This window comes from Teleopsis dalmanni, chromosome 1 (genome assembly GCF_002237135.1).
Source record: "Teleopsis dalmanni isolate 2A chromosome 1, ASM223713v2, whole genome shotgun sequence".
NCBI classification, from domain to species: domain Eukaryota; kingdom Metazoa; phylum Arthropoda; class Insecta; order Diptera; family Diopsidae; genus Teleopsis; species Teleopsis dalmanni.
In genome coordinates, this window is record NC_051846.1 from 162,607,824 (window position 1) to 162,623,922 (window position 16,099).

At 30.6% G+C, this 16,099-nt stretch overlaps 1 protein-coding gene across 1 annotated transcript in view; it reads left to right on the forward strand.

Moving 5' to 3' along the window:
* Positions 1-16,099, forward strand: part of LOC119666604 (microtubule-associated protein futsch) — a 29,367-nt gene that overhangs the window by 13,016 nt on the left and 252 nt on the right. The window contains exons 3-5 of the mRNA XM_038075884.1: positions 5,012-5,152; positions 12,244-12,850; positions 12,920-16,034. Coding sequence (XP_037931812.1) covers positions 5,012-5,152; positions 12,244-12,850; positions 12,920-16,034 — 3,863 coding nt within the window. The remainder of the gene's footprint in view (positions 1-5,011; positions 5,153-12,243; positions 12,851-12,919; positions 16,035-16,099) is intronic.

Sequence of the window (16,099 nt, forward strand, 5' to 3'; positions counted from 1 at the left end):
AATGATGTTTATAGAATATCTGATTAATATTCGCTTTTGTTGATTTCTCAGTGTTTATTGGAATCGATGAATATTATATAGCAGATAGCCCAAAATGCAGACGTCGTCTCCATTCGGAATTCATATTACGGTTTTGTTTTGTTTACTCACTGAATATTGATTTGCTGCAAGAGTAAAATAGTACAGGTACTGGACTATATTACTTTTAAGAAATTCTTTATTTTAAAAAGAATATTAAGAAATTCTTACAAGGTGTTCATAAGTGATCATAATGGATAAACATCATATATAATATCTCCTTTTGATGGTCTATTCATTTTTAATTACTTCTTTATTTATTAGTTTATCAATATTGTCCAAAATATTACTTTTAGCTAATTCTTATTAACTTCAAATAAAAGCTGTTTAAATTTTGCTAAAGCTAAGTCTAACTTTGTAAACTATTTATGTTAATAACTAAAAATAAATGGCTAACTATTAAATACTATAAGTTTCTCTAACACTGTTTTGAGAATAATTAAGTACTAAATGTGTTACTGACACTTTTTTTCTAAACCATCACAAGCTTTTACTTTCTTAAAAGTTTCTTCCTGTCGACATTAATATTTAATTACATAATTTCCACAAAATGTTCTATTAATAAATTTTTTAATAAAATTCTAAAGTCTATAATTCCATATTTCTCACGACATAGTCTACACAGACACAGAAATTTTGCCATTTATTTTTAATATATTCAGACCTTGTCATTTGGTAAATTGAATATTGTTTTAGGTTTAAATATAGGTTAACCTTATACCTTCTACTAAAAAACTTCTAATTTATTTACTATAATTAATTTTCCAATAACAATAATTTAATATGACCCAATTTAACCTTAACTGTGTATGATTTATTGCTTATATACTATAGCACCCACTAACCCACTAGGCATCAAGTATAGAGCTATAGCAACCAGTAAAAAAAAGACCTAGTGAGCGAATAATAAACGAGAAAACAAACAGTGTAACAACAACAACAATTTTTTTAATTTTGCAACTTTTCACAATGGAAAAATATCTTTAAGGGGCAACCAACAGAAGCGAGTCAAACAAATCGAAGGGCAACGTTAATTACTGCACACTTGGGCGAAATGAGTTGGTAGGCGCAAGACTGTGCTTTGAATCCTTATCAAAAATGTTGCACATGGCATTCAGTGGCGCTGCGAAGCAGAAGGAAGTATTGCAGTACGTGCGAAATTAAGGGCGAAATGTTGATAATTATTTAATTTTAGAATAATGAAAACTGTATTATGAAATTGTTTTATACTCGTACTTGATGGCATATGGACCGAGGGAAATAAATCAATAATTCAATTTGTGTGGATATTAATTGAAATGCGAGTATGTGTGAAATGCAACAGAGTTAATTAAAATGATTGAGAAGTGCTTCAATAGATGATTATAACTGAAAGTATATAAAATATAAAACTTTTTTCCAATATACAAATGATAGCTATTGAAAACATAAAAAGATAATAATTTAAATAAATATATTATAATTTACAAATTACATTATTTTATAATAAACCAATATACATATTTTGATAAATTTTATACATGCTACATAAGTTCTTGATTAAAATATGTTACAGATATAATGACATTAACAAATCAACGAAACTCTAAATCAGAACTTATAACTCAAGTAGAGCTTTGGGTCAGTTGGCTAATGAACACTGACTCTGAGCTTAAAATTTGGCAGGGCACGAGGTTAATCCTTCGTACCTGCACTCCAAATACAATTTTACAAGTACAATGTTGTTACAATTTTATTGCTGTTCGATAAAAAACTTTTCTATTGTAAACAATAGTTATATTAAGAATTTAGTTTCATTCGTCAAAACGGAGGTTAAAAATCAATTTAATATATGGTAGATACCTTCTGCTCAAAAAGTACTCGGATTTTGTAAATAAAACACACAAATTTAAATTTTGTTTCAAATTTATTTTATCTCCTTCAAAATATGCTCCTTCTGAAGCGATACACATATGCCAACGCTTAACCCAAACTTCCATACACTTTTGGTAGGCCCGTGGAGGTATGGCTTTTAGTTCCTTCAGCGAATTCTTTTTTACCGATTCAATCGACTCAAAACGCTTACCATGATTTGAGTTTCGGGAACAGGAAAAAGTCGCACGGATCCAGATCTGGCGAATATGGTGCCTGAGCGATGACAGTGGTGCCGTGTTTGGTCAAAAAATCGCGTACAACAAGAATTTTCCATAGTAAAAATCGCCAAATGCACTTGAGGTAGTCTTACATTAACAGCTGCTGTAAACAAACTAATTGACAGATAGCGTTCAACAGATGGTGTACCAATATAACAAAAAAAATTTTTTTTTGAAAAAGGTCTATTACTTAAGGAGTAGTTAACAAACAACCAAATACGGAAACTTTTTGTGCAGAAGGTATAATACAATAATTATAATGAAATACAACGGATTAAAGAAAGCCTTGAAAGGATGACTTTGCACACTCAGATTGGCTGATTACTCACAATGAAAAAAAATACTTAATTGCTAAATTGCTTTATCGGTGTATAATGAGAGAAGTTGTGAAAAAATTTTTGATGAATAGAGGTTAGTGACCTATGCAAGAAAAAAAAATGTGAATTTGTTGCTACAGTAACATAAATTATTATAAAAATAATGTAATGGAATATTTTTACCTTTTCTTTCACTAATCAATCATTTAAAACGTATATTAACTATAGCATTGAATTTATTTCAAAGCCAATAACAACACTAAGCGGTTTTCCATATTAGGTGAACTAACTTATTTAACAAAAAAACATAAAAAACACATTTTTTCTGTTTAAGTTAAAAATTACTTAACTTGGTTTAAGGAGATTTGATTACACCATTTTTTGAAGATTATATCTCTCAAGTGTATACCTTTACCTTGGATACCGTACTGCGACCGTGTATTTAGCATTTTCGGTAATTTTTTCTATGTTTTGGCCACTATGGCGGCATTTCCTAGAGGATGGTGGTCCTAAGTTCGTTTAGCTAAGTTTTTCTTAGCTTGTTGATATAAACTTTTGACTTTAAATAGGTCCAGAGAAAAAAGTCGGAAAATATAGAAGTAATTTTAAAAGAAGTATAGAATATTATGTTATACATATTATTATACATTTATATATTAAATGCAATAGGCAAAATATATAACATTTATAAATGTTATATATATATTAGTTGGTAGGCAAATTTGGAAAATTACTGGTTTTTTATATACACAAATTTTTATCTAATAATGTAAGGCATCGAAGGTGTCGAATAATTATATATAAAAAACTACATTGACTTATTAAATGTTAGATGATCAGCTAAAAATTCAATTAATTGAAATAATATAAAAATGAATTTTTGTTGATGTAGTTCACTACTTTTCGAATAAACCTCTTTATTAAATGTTAGTTTAAAATATTTCCTTTTTAAGTATTTTTTATATGTGTATATAACGTACTATTTATAGTTTTTATGTGTTCATTGTTTGGACAAAGCAAACTAAATAGGTGTCTCTGTTAGAATGAAATGAATCATTTTCTTTTCAAAACAAATTATATAGAATAAGCGATAACGACAAGGAATTTTGCCTTTAGGAAACTTAACTTAGGACTGTCAGGAATTCAAATAAAAATTGGATATATCAATTGTACTTGCTTTGTTATTAATGAAAAGTAACACATAAACCACAGCTATATAAATAAACTTAAATATTTTAAATGATTGTTTTTGCAACCTTCAGTATATTTGTTTGTAGTTGCAAAAATGTATTTGTTAGAATGAGACAGCCCATTTTAATTAATATTGAAACTTATTATTATTGTTAGGGGAACTGCGATCGTCGAGTAGATCTCTAAGCCCTGTTGCGTCAAAAAAAAAAATAGTATAGAACGCACTTTGCAGAATTTGATTGCCTCTACCGTAAAAATATACATTCCCAAGAGTCTATTCCGTATGTGCATTAGTGCAGGGCATTCTAACAGCACATGTGTGATCGACTCCTCATTCTCTTCACAAAATCTACAGTTAGCATCCGTATGTATATTGAAACTTAAGTTACAATAAAAAAATTTATTGTACATATATTGAATCGAAGGTTTTGAAGTATTGATTTAAGAGAAAATAACTAAGTTTAAAAAATGTATATTAACTTATTTAGAGAATTTTCTTTAATTAATTTTAATTGGCGTTCATTTTAAAGACTTTAAAGCATTCGAAGCTTTATAATATTTCATTTTTATGCAGAGCTCGTGCTTACTTTTCGTGATTTAAAATTTTAATTAACCCTTGTTTGTTTAATTTACATTCCTGACGCGATTAACTCTGTCAATCACATCATCCAACTCTGAAAATCTTGCTTTTATACAAGCGTAAATTAAAAATTAAAATTAATCTGAGACAGACAAGGGCAATAATAAAATGTATTATTAATAATATAAGAAATTATTTAAATGCCATTTTAATTTAAAATTATAATTTCACATACTCGTGCTGTGCGTTTAAAATTCTACGAATTAAATGATGTGGGAGCAAAACTACTCATAGGTTACTCATACGCCATGTACTAATTTAATTTAAAATATCCATTAAGTTTTATTATTTATGCAACTTACGCTTTTAGTCGTTTGTATGTATGTATGTTTGTATGTATTCTGTTATTATTTTTGCAATCAAATAAAAAATTTATGTTAATGCACTTAAAAAAAAGCATTTAAAGCATAAAGCAGTACTTTATCTAATTAAATAAGAAAATAATAAAATTATCCTTCTTGATGTTCTCCTCTTTTCTTCTCAACCTTTTTGATTTTTATGTAATTTTGCATCGAAATATTTGTTTTATTTTTATTTTAATCTTATAATTTGATGTTTTGTTTGATTATTTTATGTTTTATTTCCTTCCTTTTTTCTAAATTGATGTCGTTTGTTTTGTATTGATTGTGAATTGAAAAACTAATCAAATCAAGGTTGGCACTGGCACCCTACAGGAAACAATCAGCCTAGGATTTCGTGAAGAGGGCGCACTGGAACTGCGAAGTTCAACCGAGGAACTATATTTTATGGATCCGGAACATAAAAAGGAGGAACAGGAAAAAATGCAAATGCAGGTTAGTAATATAATATGCTGCAATTAAAACTAATTAGAAGGAAAAAATTAAAACAACTTAAGTAAAGATAAACAACACAAAAAAACACAAAAAACACAAAATAACCAATAAAACCCAGAAGAAGTTTTGCTAATTATGGTAATTTATAAAATAATTAAGTTGTTTAAGTTAGGAAAAGCGTTTCTGTGTAAATCATTGCGCAATTATTCATTTTTTAATATTTCTACTTTCAACTAAGAATCGCAATTACTGCGATTATGAATAATTTTATTCAATTATTTTCAAGTGCTTCATTCTACTCTAATTATAAAAATTATATAAACATTATTTCATGTGCTTTTACGTTTCACCATGACTTTTGGTTTGGATTATTTCCAGGATATGAAAATAATTTCATTATTGTTCTCTTAAAAAGCAAATAAAGCGAAATCGTGTCTGCTGAAAGTGTGGGTTGTCAGCTAATGGAAAATGTATGCAAAATTGAGTTGAATAAATACAAATCATATACTTTTCTATTTAATTATTTTACAAGCTAATCTTCGTTTACTAAAGAGTTTTGTATAAGATATATTGTACAGAAGATATTAATTTAAAATACATCATATGTATTAAAGGAAAAGTAATATGAACATTATTCTTTATGTTTTTACTACAAGGTGTGTCATCTAAAAGTTGGAATTTAATCTCAATTTTTAGTTAATTTTAATATATTTAATTATATATATTTTTTTATATATGAATTTTATTATATACAATTTTTTAAAATATATTGTTTTATTTGAAAGAGCACACGTGGCCATCAAACACAAAAAAACAAGTACATCCTAATGATTTCCATGGCTGTATTCCATTTTTTAACCCAATTTATTGGTACATTTTTGATTCTTTAGACTACTATCTCATCAATGGTAACTTTTATTCCATGTTTTAAATGTTAAAACATATCAGAATGATTGATTAGTCTAACATCTACCCTTAATAACTTACCACAAAAAATAGTGCAACGGAGTCAAATCGCAAGTGCAGAATGGCTTATGAACATCGAAGGTGCACAATGGCCTATCAACATTTAACCATTTTAGCTAATTATGTGAAATAAACAATGAAGATTCCAGCCATTCGAACGTGAAGTTATGAATAATAAGTCCTCCACCCCCTTCCCCTCCATTTCTGAAACAGTAAAAGTCTAATATTATTCATACTAAAACTGTAAATCTATAGAGAGCTTATTAGTTATAGACTTTATGATTAAAATCATAAAAACCGCTGTTGTAGATTTTGTGAGAACTGCATCCAATAGCTAAAATCAAATGTGAAACATAGGTTCTAATGGGATGAGTGTCAGTAGAAGAATCATATTGCGGGGTGAGGTACCGACGTAAAGTGTGAGTTACTCATTTTGGTCTTGGCATATATCAGAGAATTGAAAAGATGTTCGTACTAGGCTTGTGCTTTTAAATAAAATAGTCGTGAAAGTCTTTTCACTCAAAAGGCGGTATTGTTCCATTTGAATCTATAACATTTCAAGTACAAATTTTAAATTGAGATTAGTCCGTTTTTTTGCTGTTACTCATCAATAAGAGTTAAATAAATTCCCTCGGGAGATGAAATATGTTAGAGTGGTAGAACTTGAACTTTTTTGATTGTATTGCTGAATCATGAAAAACGCAATAAATGGGGTAGTGCTGAACACATCATTAAATATATGTTTACAAAACTAATTTCTCTCTTCATGACAATTCATGATAGTGTACACTGAACTGTCAGTTGATGTTTTCGTCAAGTTCATCTCACGTTTATGATGGTGTAAATAGGCCCATTGGATTATATGCGGTTGTAAATTATACTTTATACCAAAATTTCTTGGTAGACATATAATTTTTAAATAATATAATTATACTTTACAAAACAGTTCAGTTTAACAAGTTTATCCAGTCACTTTACTAATAGTTCTTAAAATGTTTCCAAAATTTTAATATAAATAGATGTGTTTAATTAAAACTGTTATAACTAGTAGAGTAATGTTTCGGTTTATTTTGTGCAGAAAATATCCCTCTTCTTTAAGCCCCTCTTCTGATTACGTGCCTATATTGATGCACATAAACATTTTTGATTCTATCATTTCTGATAATAATTTATCTCTAAGTACTTGAATGATAATCCAAGTTAACCTAAATGCCGAGATTTATATTCTGTATTAAGCAAATACTTTAATACGTCGCAAAACAATAATATTGACATGTCGTAAAAATGGTCTTAAAACGTAGATAAAGTCTTTGAAAAAGAAAATAGCTTGTGATGTTAACTGAATAAAATTTGACACAAGAAGATAAGCAATACTAATATGGGATTTTTTTTAAATCATGAGTATTAATCCAACATTAATAGAAGTTGTTTTTTCTTATTATTATGTTAAGGCAAGTTAAGTTAGTGTACTTGAACACTTTTACTTTCTATTGTTCTCTTCATAAGGTTTCTTCATAACTCCTCTCTACGCCTTGACTGAATTATTGTTTATCACTTTATCTGAATAAGCAATAATTGACCTTAGATCTGCATACCTTCCAAAGGAGCCTGTATCTATTCTGAGATTCGACAACGCGAGAAAGATTCGATTCTGACTAATATTTATATTATCATAATGCAGTACAAAACTTAGAAGTATAGGTAAACTTCGCTTAATAAAATGAATTTTTAGGTTGGCGAGGTTCTTGAAAATATTTACTTTTAATATTATTTTTAAAAGTTTTCAATTTAAATCATGGCACATAAATAGTTCAATAGTTCAAATTCCACAAAACTAAAATATAAGTTATTATTATTTTTTCATTTTTTATTCAATTCTAGCAATAAAAGATACTCTTATTATTTTTTATTTTCATTTCATGTTCTGATTTTATTTTTATGCTTTTGTCATTTTTGTCCAAGTACAAAAAGTATAATACACGAATCCTTACTCAGGATATGAGTGTGGCTTACCAACAGTCTTCGTTTATAACGTCAAATATTATGAAAAGGGGACAGCTTGACTACATTTTTATGTGCATGTATTGAGCAAAGAGTGTGGCACGGATGTATTAAAAAATGGCGCATAGTATTCAAATATATACGGACAAGTACGTTATAGATATCAACATGTTTTTATAAATATGTATACACACAGAAAAAAAAATAAAAATAAAAAATAAAAGAAAAGAAAAGAAAAAATAAAATAAAGTTAGTGAGTAAGCAGTTGTAAATAAAAGCAAAATTGTTAAGTGCACGGATATGTAACTAAGGAAAAAACAAAAAAAAAACTGTATTAAAAAATGGCACACATCAGCAACATTTTAAATGTGTCAGTCGTTATGTCAGTTAAGTTCGTTGTAATGCTGACATATCTATTCATATGTACAAATATATCAAATAACATAATATTATTATTTAGATAAAATGTATAATATTTACAATACTTTTAATAGAATTACTACAGTAACAATTGAAGCAAAACAGCAAACAACGTATAACGAACTTAATTTTTTTTTTGTTTTTATTTTATTTTCAACACACAAATCCCAAAATAGTATTAAATTATATTAGCAAACATTATTTACTTTTCGAACCAGTAAATAAGCACAAAAAAAATTGGCTACTCCGACATTTTGCACTGAAATTGCAATTTTTTTCTTCGTTATATGAATAAAAAACATGATACTTTGTTGTTGTGTTTGTGTGTGCATTTATGTTTGTACGTAAAAAAAACCTTACATACATACAAGCTGCAAAAATGGCGCGCAACAATTGTTTTATTGCACAAGTGAAAGCTCGAGTGTTATGCGTTTGTGCATTTGTGTGTTGCTGCATTGCACAAGACCGAGCAGCTATGAGTGCTGGCTGCACAAAATAACCTTCAGCAACACAAGTTTGTTCTAAATTCACGTGTGCTGTGTGCAATGTGCGAGGTAGAAAGGAGGCTTTTCAGTGTTGACAACTTTGCTCAAATTCAATTATTAGTAAACTAAAGTTTAAATAAAACATTAGTGAGTGGCAAGTTTGCATGATTCAACTTAAACTCATATTCCCACTTTAATTGAAACTGAAAACTTACATTAAAAATATTTTCATATCTGAATATCACATCTATTTTTGCACAGTTTTTATCAATTTTATTTTATATTTCATAGAATTTTATTTTAAGTACAAATAATGTAAGAAATCAATCAATTGAAAATATTTTTAATTAAAAGTAAAACAAACTTTATTTATTAAAATGGTTCTACCAATGATTGAATTGAATTTAATTTTGTAATAAAACTAATTGAAATATTTTTAATTAATTTAGTTTTCAATTTCTGTTAAATAAAAAATTGAAACATAAATATTATATTTGTATTTTATTTGTTTACAGTTTATTTTTATTATTAATTTTATTATTGTATTATTATTGTAAACTTTTAAGACACATTAAAAATATTTCCTATAAAACAACACATCCAAAACATAATTTTATATATTGTTTCACTATAAATAATTATTGTACGATGTAATTGCTCGTATTGTTTTCATCTAAATTTTCAAAATTGATGGAGAATTTATTGGTATCTGCCATAACATTTGAATGACATATGTAAAAAGTAAGGTCTTGTAAACATACACTGTTTATTTTACAATATGTAATTTCTGAGATATCCCGAGACCTTTATCATATTTATTTGACTGTGTCTTTAAGTCAGCTTGGAGATACTTTTTCTAATGTCAACATAGCTTCAAGTAATATCTTTTTAGTAAAGACATTACTTGTCAAAATGCTTTTAACATTTTTGATATATGTATTATTCATTTCTTAATATTTACTCAAAAACTATTTAAAATTGTTAGAAATCACTTTTAGAGATCTCAAACGTATTGTCGGTGCACTATACCATTATAATTTAACCTTTCACTTCCGCTATGACATTAACTACTAAAACTAAATTTTATCTTAAAAATTAATAGATTGCAACTGAGGTTTTTACGTTGATTTTTTCCGGCTATTATAGGACCTTTTTAAGCTTTTAATAAGGTTTTTTATGTACCTATTAATGACATTTTTAATTAATATTGACTTTGCAATACTGCAGTAATGTACTTATCCATTCTGCAGTTAACAATAATTTTTAAGCGATATAGAGCACTATTTAGTCGAATTTATTTGTAAATATTTGACATTTTTTAGACGTTTATGAAAATATGATGTGATATAAGTTTTTTTTAAAGTACACTTTTATGGTCTTTGATTACATCCATGTCTCCAATGAGTTTCGTAAGTTTAGATATATAAAAATATTGTTAGGTGTTTTTAACACATCATGTGTTGAGTATGATGATCGTTAGGTTTTACTGCTGGCAACCTTACTGCTCTTTAACTATATCCATATCCACAACTATACAACTATATATAAATACATTTTAGTTGTTTATAATGTATGATTCACGCATTGAAATATTCTGTAATTTTTGTCAGCACGAATATCTTACATTTATTGATTCAATCTCAATTTCATCAATATTGTTAAAAGATATTTTCAATATCTGACGCATCGTCAATGTGATAAATGCAGTTATTTCGAATATTAATGGTTTATTATTAATACTTTGCCTAACGAGCTAATGTTTTCTGCCGATAATAAAGAATAAGATCTTTCGTTGGTTTTATCTCTTTAGCGTTTTCATTTCCGTTAAATTTGATCACCATAGCACGAATAATGGGAGAAGTTGAGAACTCCATAGAGTTTTCTGTATTCACGTTGTAACAATAAATTACCTCTTGTTTTTCAAAAAGTATATAAGACCACTTCTGTTCACTATATAATGGTGTATTTCTCCACATCAGTGGTTTCCAATCGGTGGTCTGTGAAACACAGGTGGTACTCGATATGGTTTTAAATAGTTCGTGAATCAAGTTTAAAAAGTATGGATACATACTTTAATCCACTGAGACTTCATTTATTAGAAAATAGGCACAAAAAATGTCCAAGTAATTATTTATAGTTAATTATAGTTATAGTTAATTAATTAAGTATTTATATATCGGATATTTTCTAGCTTTAATAAAATAAATATTAAAGCATATTAAAATAATTATACATTTAATTATTCTTAAACTTTGTGGTCCCTACTTAAAACAAAAATACGATATTGGTCCTTGGTCAGAAAAAAGGTTGGGAACCAGTATTCTACATAATATAAGTGTGAGCTAAGTTTTATATTTCAAATAAAAAAAAAAAATTTAATAATATTCGTAAATAGTTAGTTATTGAATTTATTAAATTTTTAAAGGAACTTTGTACACAGATTTCATATAAAATTCACAATTTATTTAAGAAAGTATTTGTTTTTGTTATCTAAATCTATGGGAGGTAGTTCTTATGCTACTTAACAGTTTAGGAAATTTTAGTATACTACAACAGTATTTTTGATACTTAATCAAATTTTCTGAGAAGTTCATCACCTTGTCGTACTATAAGTCAATTTCTTTAATCTTATTTATACAATAAATGTTATCAAATGATGATATGAAAGCATTTATTTTGTGCCATTACCATTCATTGAGTCCAATAATATCCTTTATGTCTATAATCTACTATGTTCATATTTATATAAATGTAGGTTATTGTATTAAATTTTACGTAACTGTATCTCTGTCAGTTGTGAGATACTAACTGGTTGGCAACTGTAACAATGGAAATTTAATAATAAAAGATGCTTCGTCATGAGATAAAACTATAATATGACTGTTCCGTTCTATGATAGCAAAATGAAAATGTAATACTTGTAATTAAGTAACAAAATGAAGGTTATTCAATAATGAGAATCACTTTCTTTGGCTATCAGAGTTTTACTTTGTTTCTTCAAAATACAATAAATATAATAATTTAATATTTGGGAATATTAACTTAATTTAAATCAACAATAAATTTAGCCATAAAAAGATATATTATATAAAAACTGTTGCTTAAGTATCAATTGAAATTTCATTTACCTAATATTAAGATTAAGTTCATTTAAATTAGTAAAACTAATTGTAAAAGCAAACAACCGATTTAAATAATTTTTTATAATTTGTTTTATAGCAAGCAAAACGTTCATCTCCGCACATCTTTAAATTTGACGAGCATCAATCATATTTACAACAACATCAGCGTAAGGATTCAGCCAGTTCTGAAGTTGCTGCTCTGCTTTGCATATCGGGTCGTACAAGTCGTATTTCTAGCGTGGGAAGTCAAGGATCAGCTGTTAGCCGTTTGTCTGCTATATCCGGTGTTTCACGTTCCCCATCCCCTCATCGTATGCTGATGGAAACTTCATTTTGTGGACCTAAACCTTTGGAAAATGTAATTGACGGTGTTGTGTTAACTACAGTTGAGCCAAAAACAACAGAACTCTTAGAGCAAGCGCTTCTTTCACGTATACACGATCCTACACAAGCTGTTTTGGCTGAGGGCATAAAAGTCGAATCTTCACCAAAAAAGAAACCTGTCTCACTATCCAATGGTGATACAAAATTGGCAGCAAAAATTGCAATACAAAATCGCCCAACCACCAGCGCTAAGTCATTAACAATGGGCGCTCAACGCCGTAGCACAAAAAGTCCCGGACAAATGGTTGTGGGTAAAACTCCCAGTGGCACCGAGTATATACGTATTAACTTAAAACCTGATCATATGTATGACGATAAAGGTGAGCATATTCCTTTTTTTGTGTAATCTGCATCACATATATTTTAAATATTTTTTTTATTTTTATAAGGTATTGCGCCAAATGAACGCGTTGTGGAAGCACCGAATACAATACCATTAGTTTATTCAAAAGGTCAAAAAAAACCTGCTTCACTGAGTTTAACTCGTAACATCATGGACGAAAATCGTTTAACACCTACCGCAAGTCCTAAACCTACCCGTCAAACGGCACTAACGAAAGAACCACACGGTAGTCGCTCTCCATCTCCTGCAACAGTTTCAGTTTCACGAAAAAGTTCATTTAGTTCACTTTTTAGATTAGGCGGAAAAGACTCTCCTGACTCACCTAGGGAAAGATCACGTTCACGTAGTAAAAGTAAAGAACGACAAACTCCGCAATCGCAAAATGTAACACCCAGTAAACAAAAATCCGTTTTAGCGATTTTCAAACCAGGCAGTAAACGTGGTAGCAGCGCTGGTACTGATACAAAATCATCAAAAAGTTCCTCACCTATCGATGCACACGAACTTGTTTGTCAGCCACAAAGTCGTAGTAAAACGCCATTGCCTCCTGGTACCGGTTCACGACCTGCTAGTCGTCTCCGTTATTATGATGAACCAGTAGAAGGTTACATTCATATACCCTTACACACGCCACCTGAGGAAAAGGAAACCAAAAAACTACTACAGGGTATACAACAGTTAAACGTCGAACCCATTCGACCACAATCAGCTCCTGTAACAGCTAGTCAACTTGCCGCAGCTGCTGCAGCACTTAAACCAGTAGCAGCACGTAAGCAATCAGGTTCAGGGATAGGCGGTTTTGCTGCTCCACGGCTACAACAAATCGAAAAACTACAACGTATTGAAAATCTTGATGCAATACACACTTTACCACACGATGATGAAACTAAAGAACGAACTTGGAGTTTGGAGGTTAATCGTCATAGTTCACAGGATTCTCAGGAAACTGTTGGTTCAGTTGGTAGTTATGCTAGCGCTATACAAATTACTGCACGTTCAAATCTAGCAAATGTTGCAGAGAATGTAGTTCAAGAAAACGGCGTAGCAGCAGCTGCCGAAATACACCGTTTGCCATCGCTAGAAAGTACTGGTAGTGTGGGTCAAACACAAACTGTGGAAACTGTAGCAACTGTCAATACTTATTTAACTGATATGCCTGGACAAGCGGTGCTGGAAGACACTATAGCGAAGGAAAAAAGGCGCTTACTTTTTGCAACCCGTTTAGGTTCAGGCAGTCAAGAGCAAATTTTTTCAACGCAATTTAGCATTTCAAAAACTGAAAGTCAGTCGAGCCAGCTTTCAGAACAAGTGCAGGAGTCACAATTACAAAGTCCGGCAATCGATAATTTTCAACGGCAAGGAACGGTAATACGTCGCTGTGAAGAAGAAGTTGAGGTGGTTAGAACCACAGTTACCACAAAAACTAAAGAGTCAATAAAACGTCGTACTTCAATTGAAAATACTATACGACAGAAATCAATTTCTACATCGGAAGATGAGAAACCAGTTGTCCATACAACAGTATCGGCAGTTGTGTTGCGACGAAAGGATTCCAGTGATGAAATGCGTCGTAAATCACGTTCTACTTCGGAAGAAGATGCAGATAGTGGAGGTATTGGAGGTAGCAAAAGCAATCAAAGACATTCCAGATATTTGGAAAATTTTGATGTTCGTAAAAAATACCACGAGAATGTGCCCCGAAAACCAAAAAGACAAAGCATTTCTGAAACAAGTAAAACTGAAACAGAAACCGTAAATAAAGAAAACATTGTTCCAACTCGACAAGAACGTAAACCAATGCTTCCTCAACCACCACCTCCTTCGACTGCTCCATCACCTTCTCCACCATCAGTCAGTAGAAGTCCTTCTGCGACTCCAACTAAACACTCACCAACACGTTCACATTCACAATCTCCCGTAACAGAACGCTCAAAATCAACACCAGTGAAACCTCCACGATCTACAACTCCCACACGCCGTTCAGTTCAAACCACACCACAATCGCCTTCTCCACCAGCTACGATTAGCGCAATACATCATGTGAAAAAACAGATACAGGGTGACAGACAATCAGTTCATTCAGCTGAAATTGAATCATCCGAGAGTGAACGTGATTCTGATATAGCTGGTGGCGGCAATTCATCTGCAGCAACTGATGCAAAAAGACGTCATCTACCAAGACATGTTGGTGTTATTGAAGATCATGAAAGTACTGGACTCGTTTCACAGGAATCTTTTGATGATGAGCTTCCATATATACCAACAACATTACCTGAGGAACGAGCACAAGGTGTATCTATAATACCAATGAAAGAACGTGCGAACATGGAATTGAAAACTTGTCCAGTTGACAGACCACGTTCAACAACACCTTTAAATCCTTCACATTTGGAAGAATATTGCGGTATAGTTATAGGCACCCCACAAGAGCAACCCCACGAAATCAGTGGTTCAGCACCAGTTCGAGGCGAAAAGCTACGTATAAGTTTACCGCGAAAAGATTCTACAAAAAGTATAGCACAAAGTTCAAAATCTCCACGCCGTACATCGAATACTAGTGGCAAATCATGGTTTGAATTCGCTGAAGAGGGTTTGCGTGCCACTGGTGGTAATTTAGAACGCAAAGACTCGAACAAGCAATTGCTACAAAAACAGCAACAACAGCCAAAAGATGAAACCAAAACCAAAAAACCAACAAGTAAGGCAATAACTACAACTGTACAAACTATGCAAATAACCACTACATCTGGTTCCACATCAACACAAAGAAAACTATCTGGACACTGGATAGATTTTGAAAATATACCAGAAAAACGGAAACCAGCCAAACGCATCACAACGCTACCAAGAGATAGTTTGTCAGGTAGTACGAATATCCGAAAACAAAGTCCATCTGCTGCTACAAAAACTGCTGGTGAATCACACCATGTACATCACTCACACTCTGATATAGCAGATGGGAAATTACACTACGACTATGTGAAACCAGAGGATTGTCAGTGTGAATGTCATGAGGTTGAGCGTGAAACAGCAGGAGCTGCAAGTGCTTCAGCGACTAGTAGCAGCACAAGCAAGGGACTTAAAGATGTAGACTTATTACCACAGGGTGAAGATTTATTGCCCTTACTTGAACCTGAAACACTAGATGGAATTGAACCCAGGTACTGGTTTATTAAATTATAAATGTATTTTTTTTAAACTGCAATATAATTTTATTTATATATGG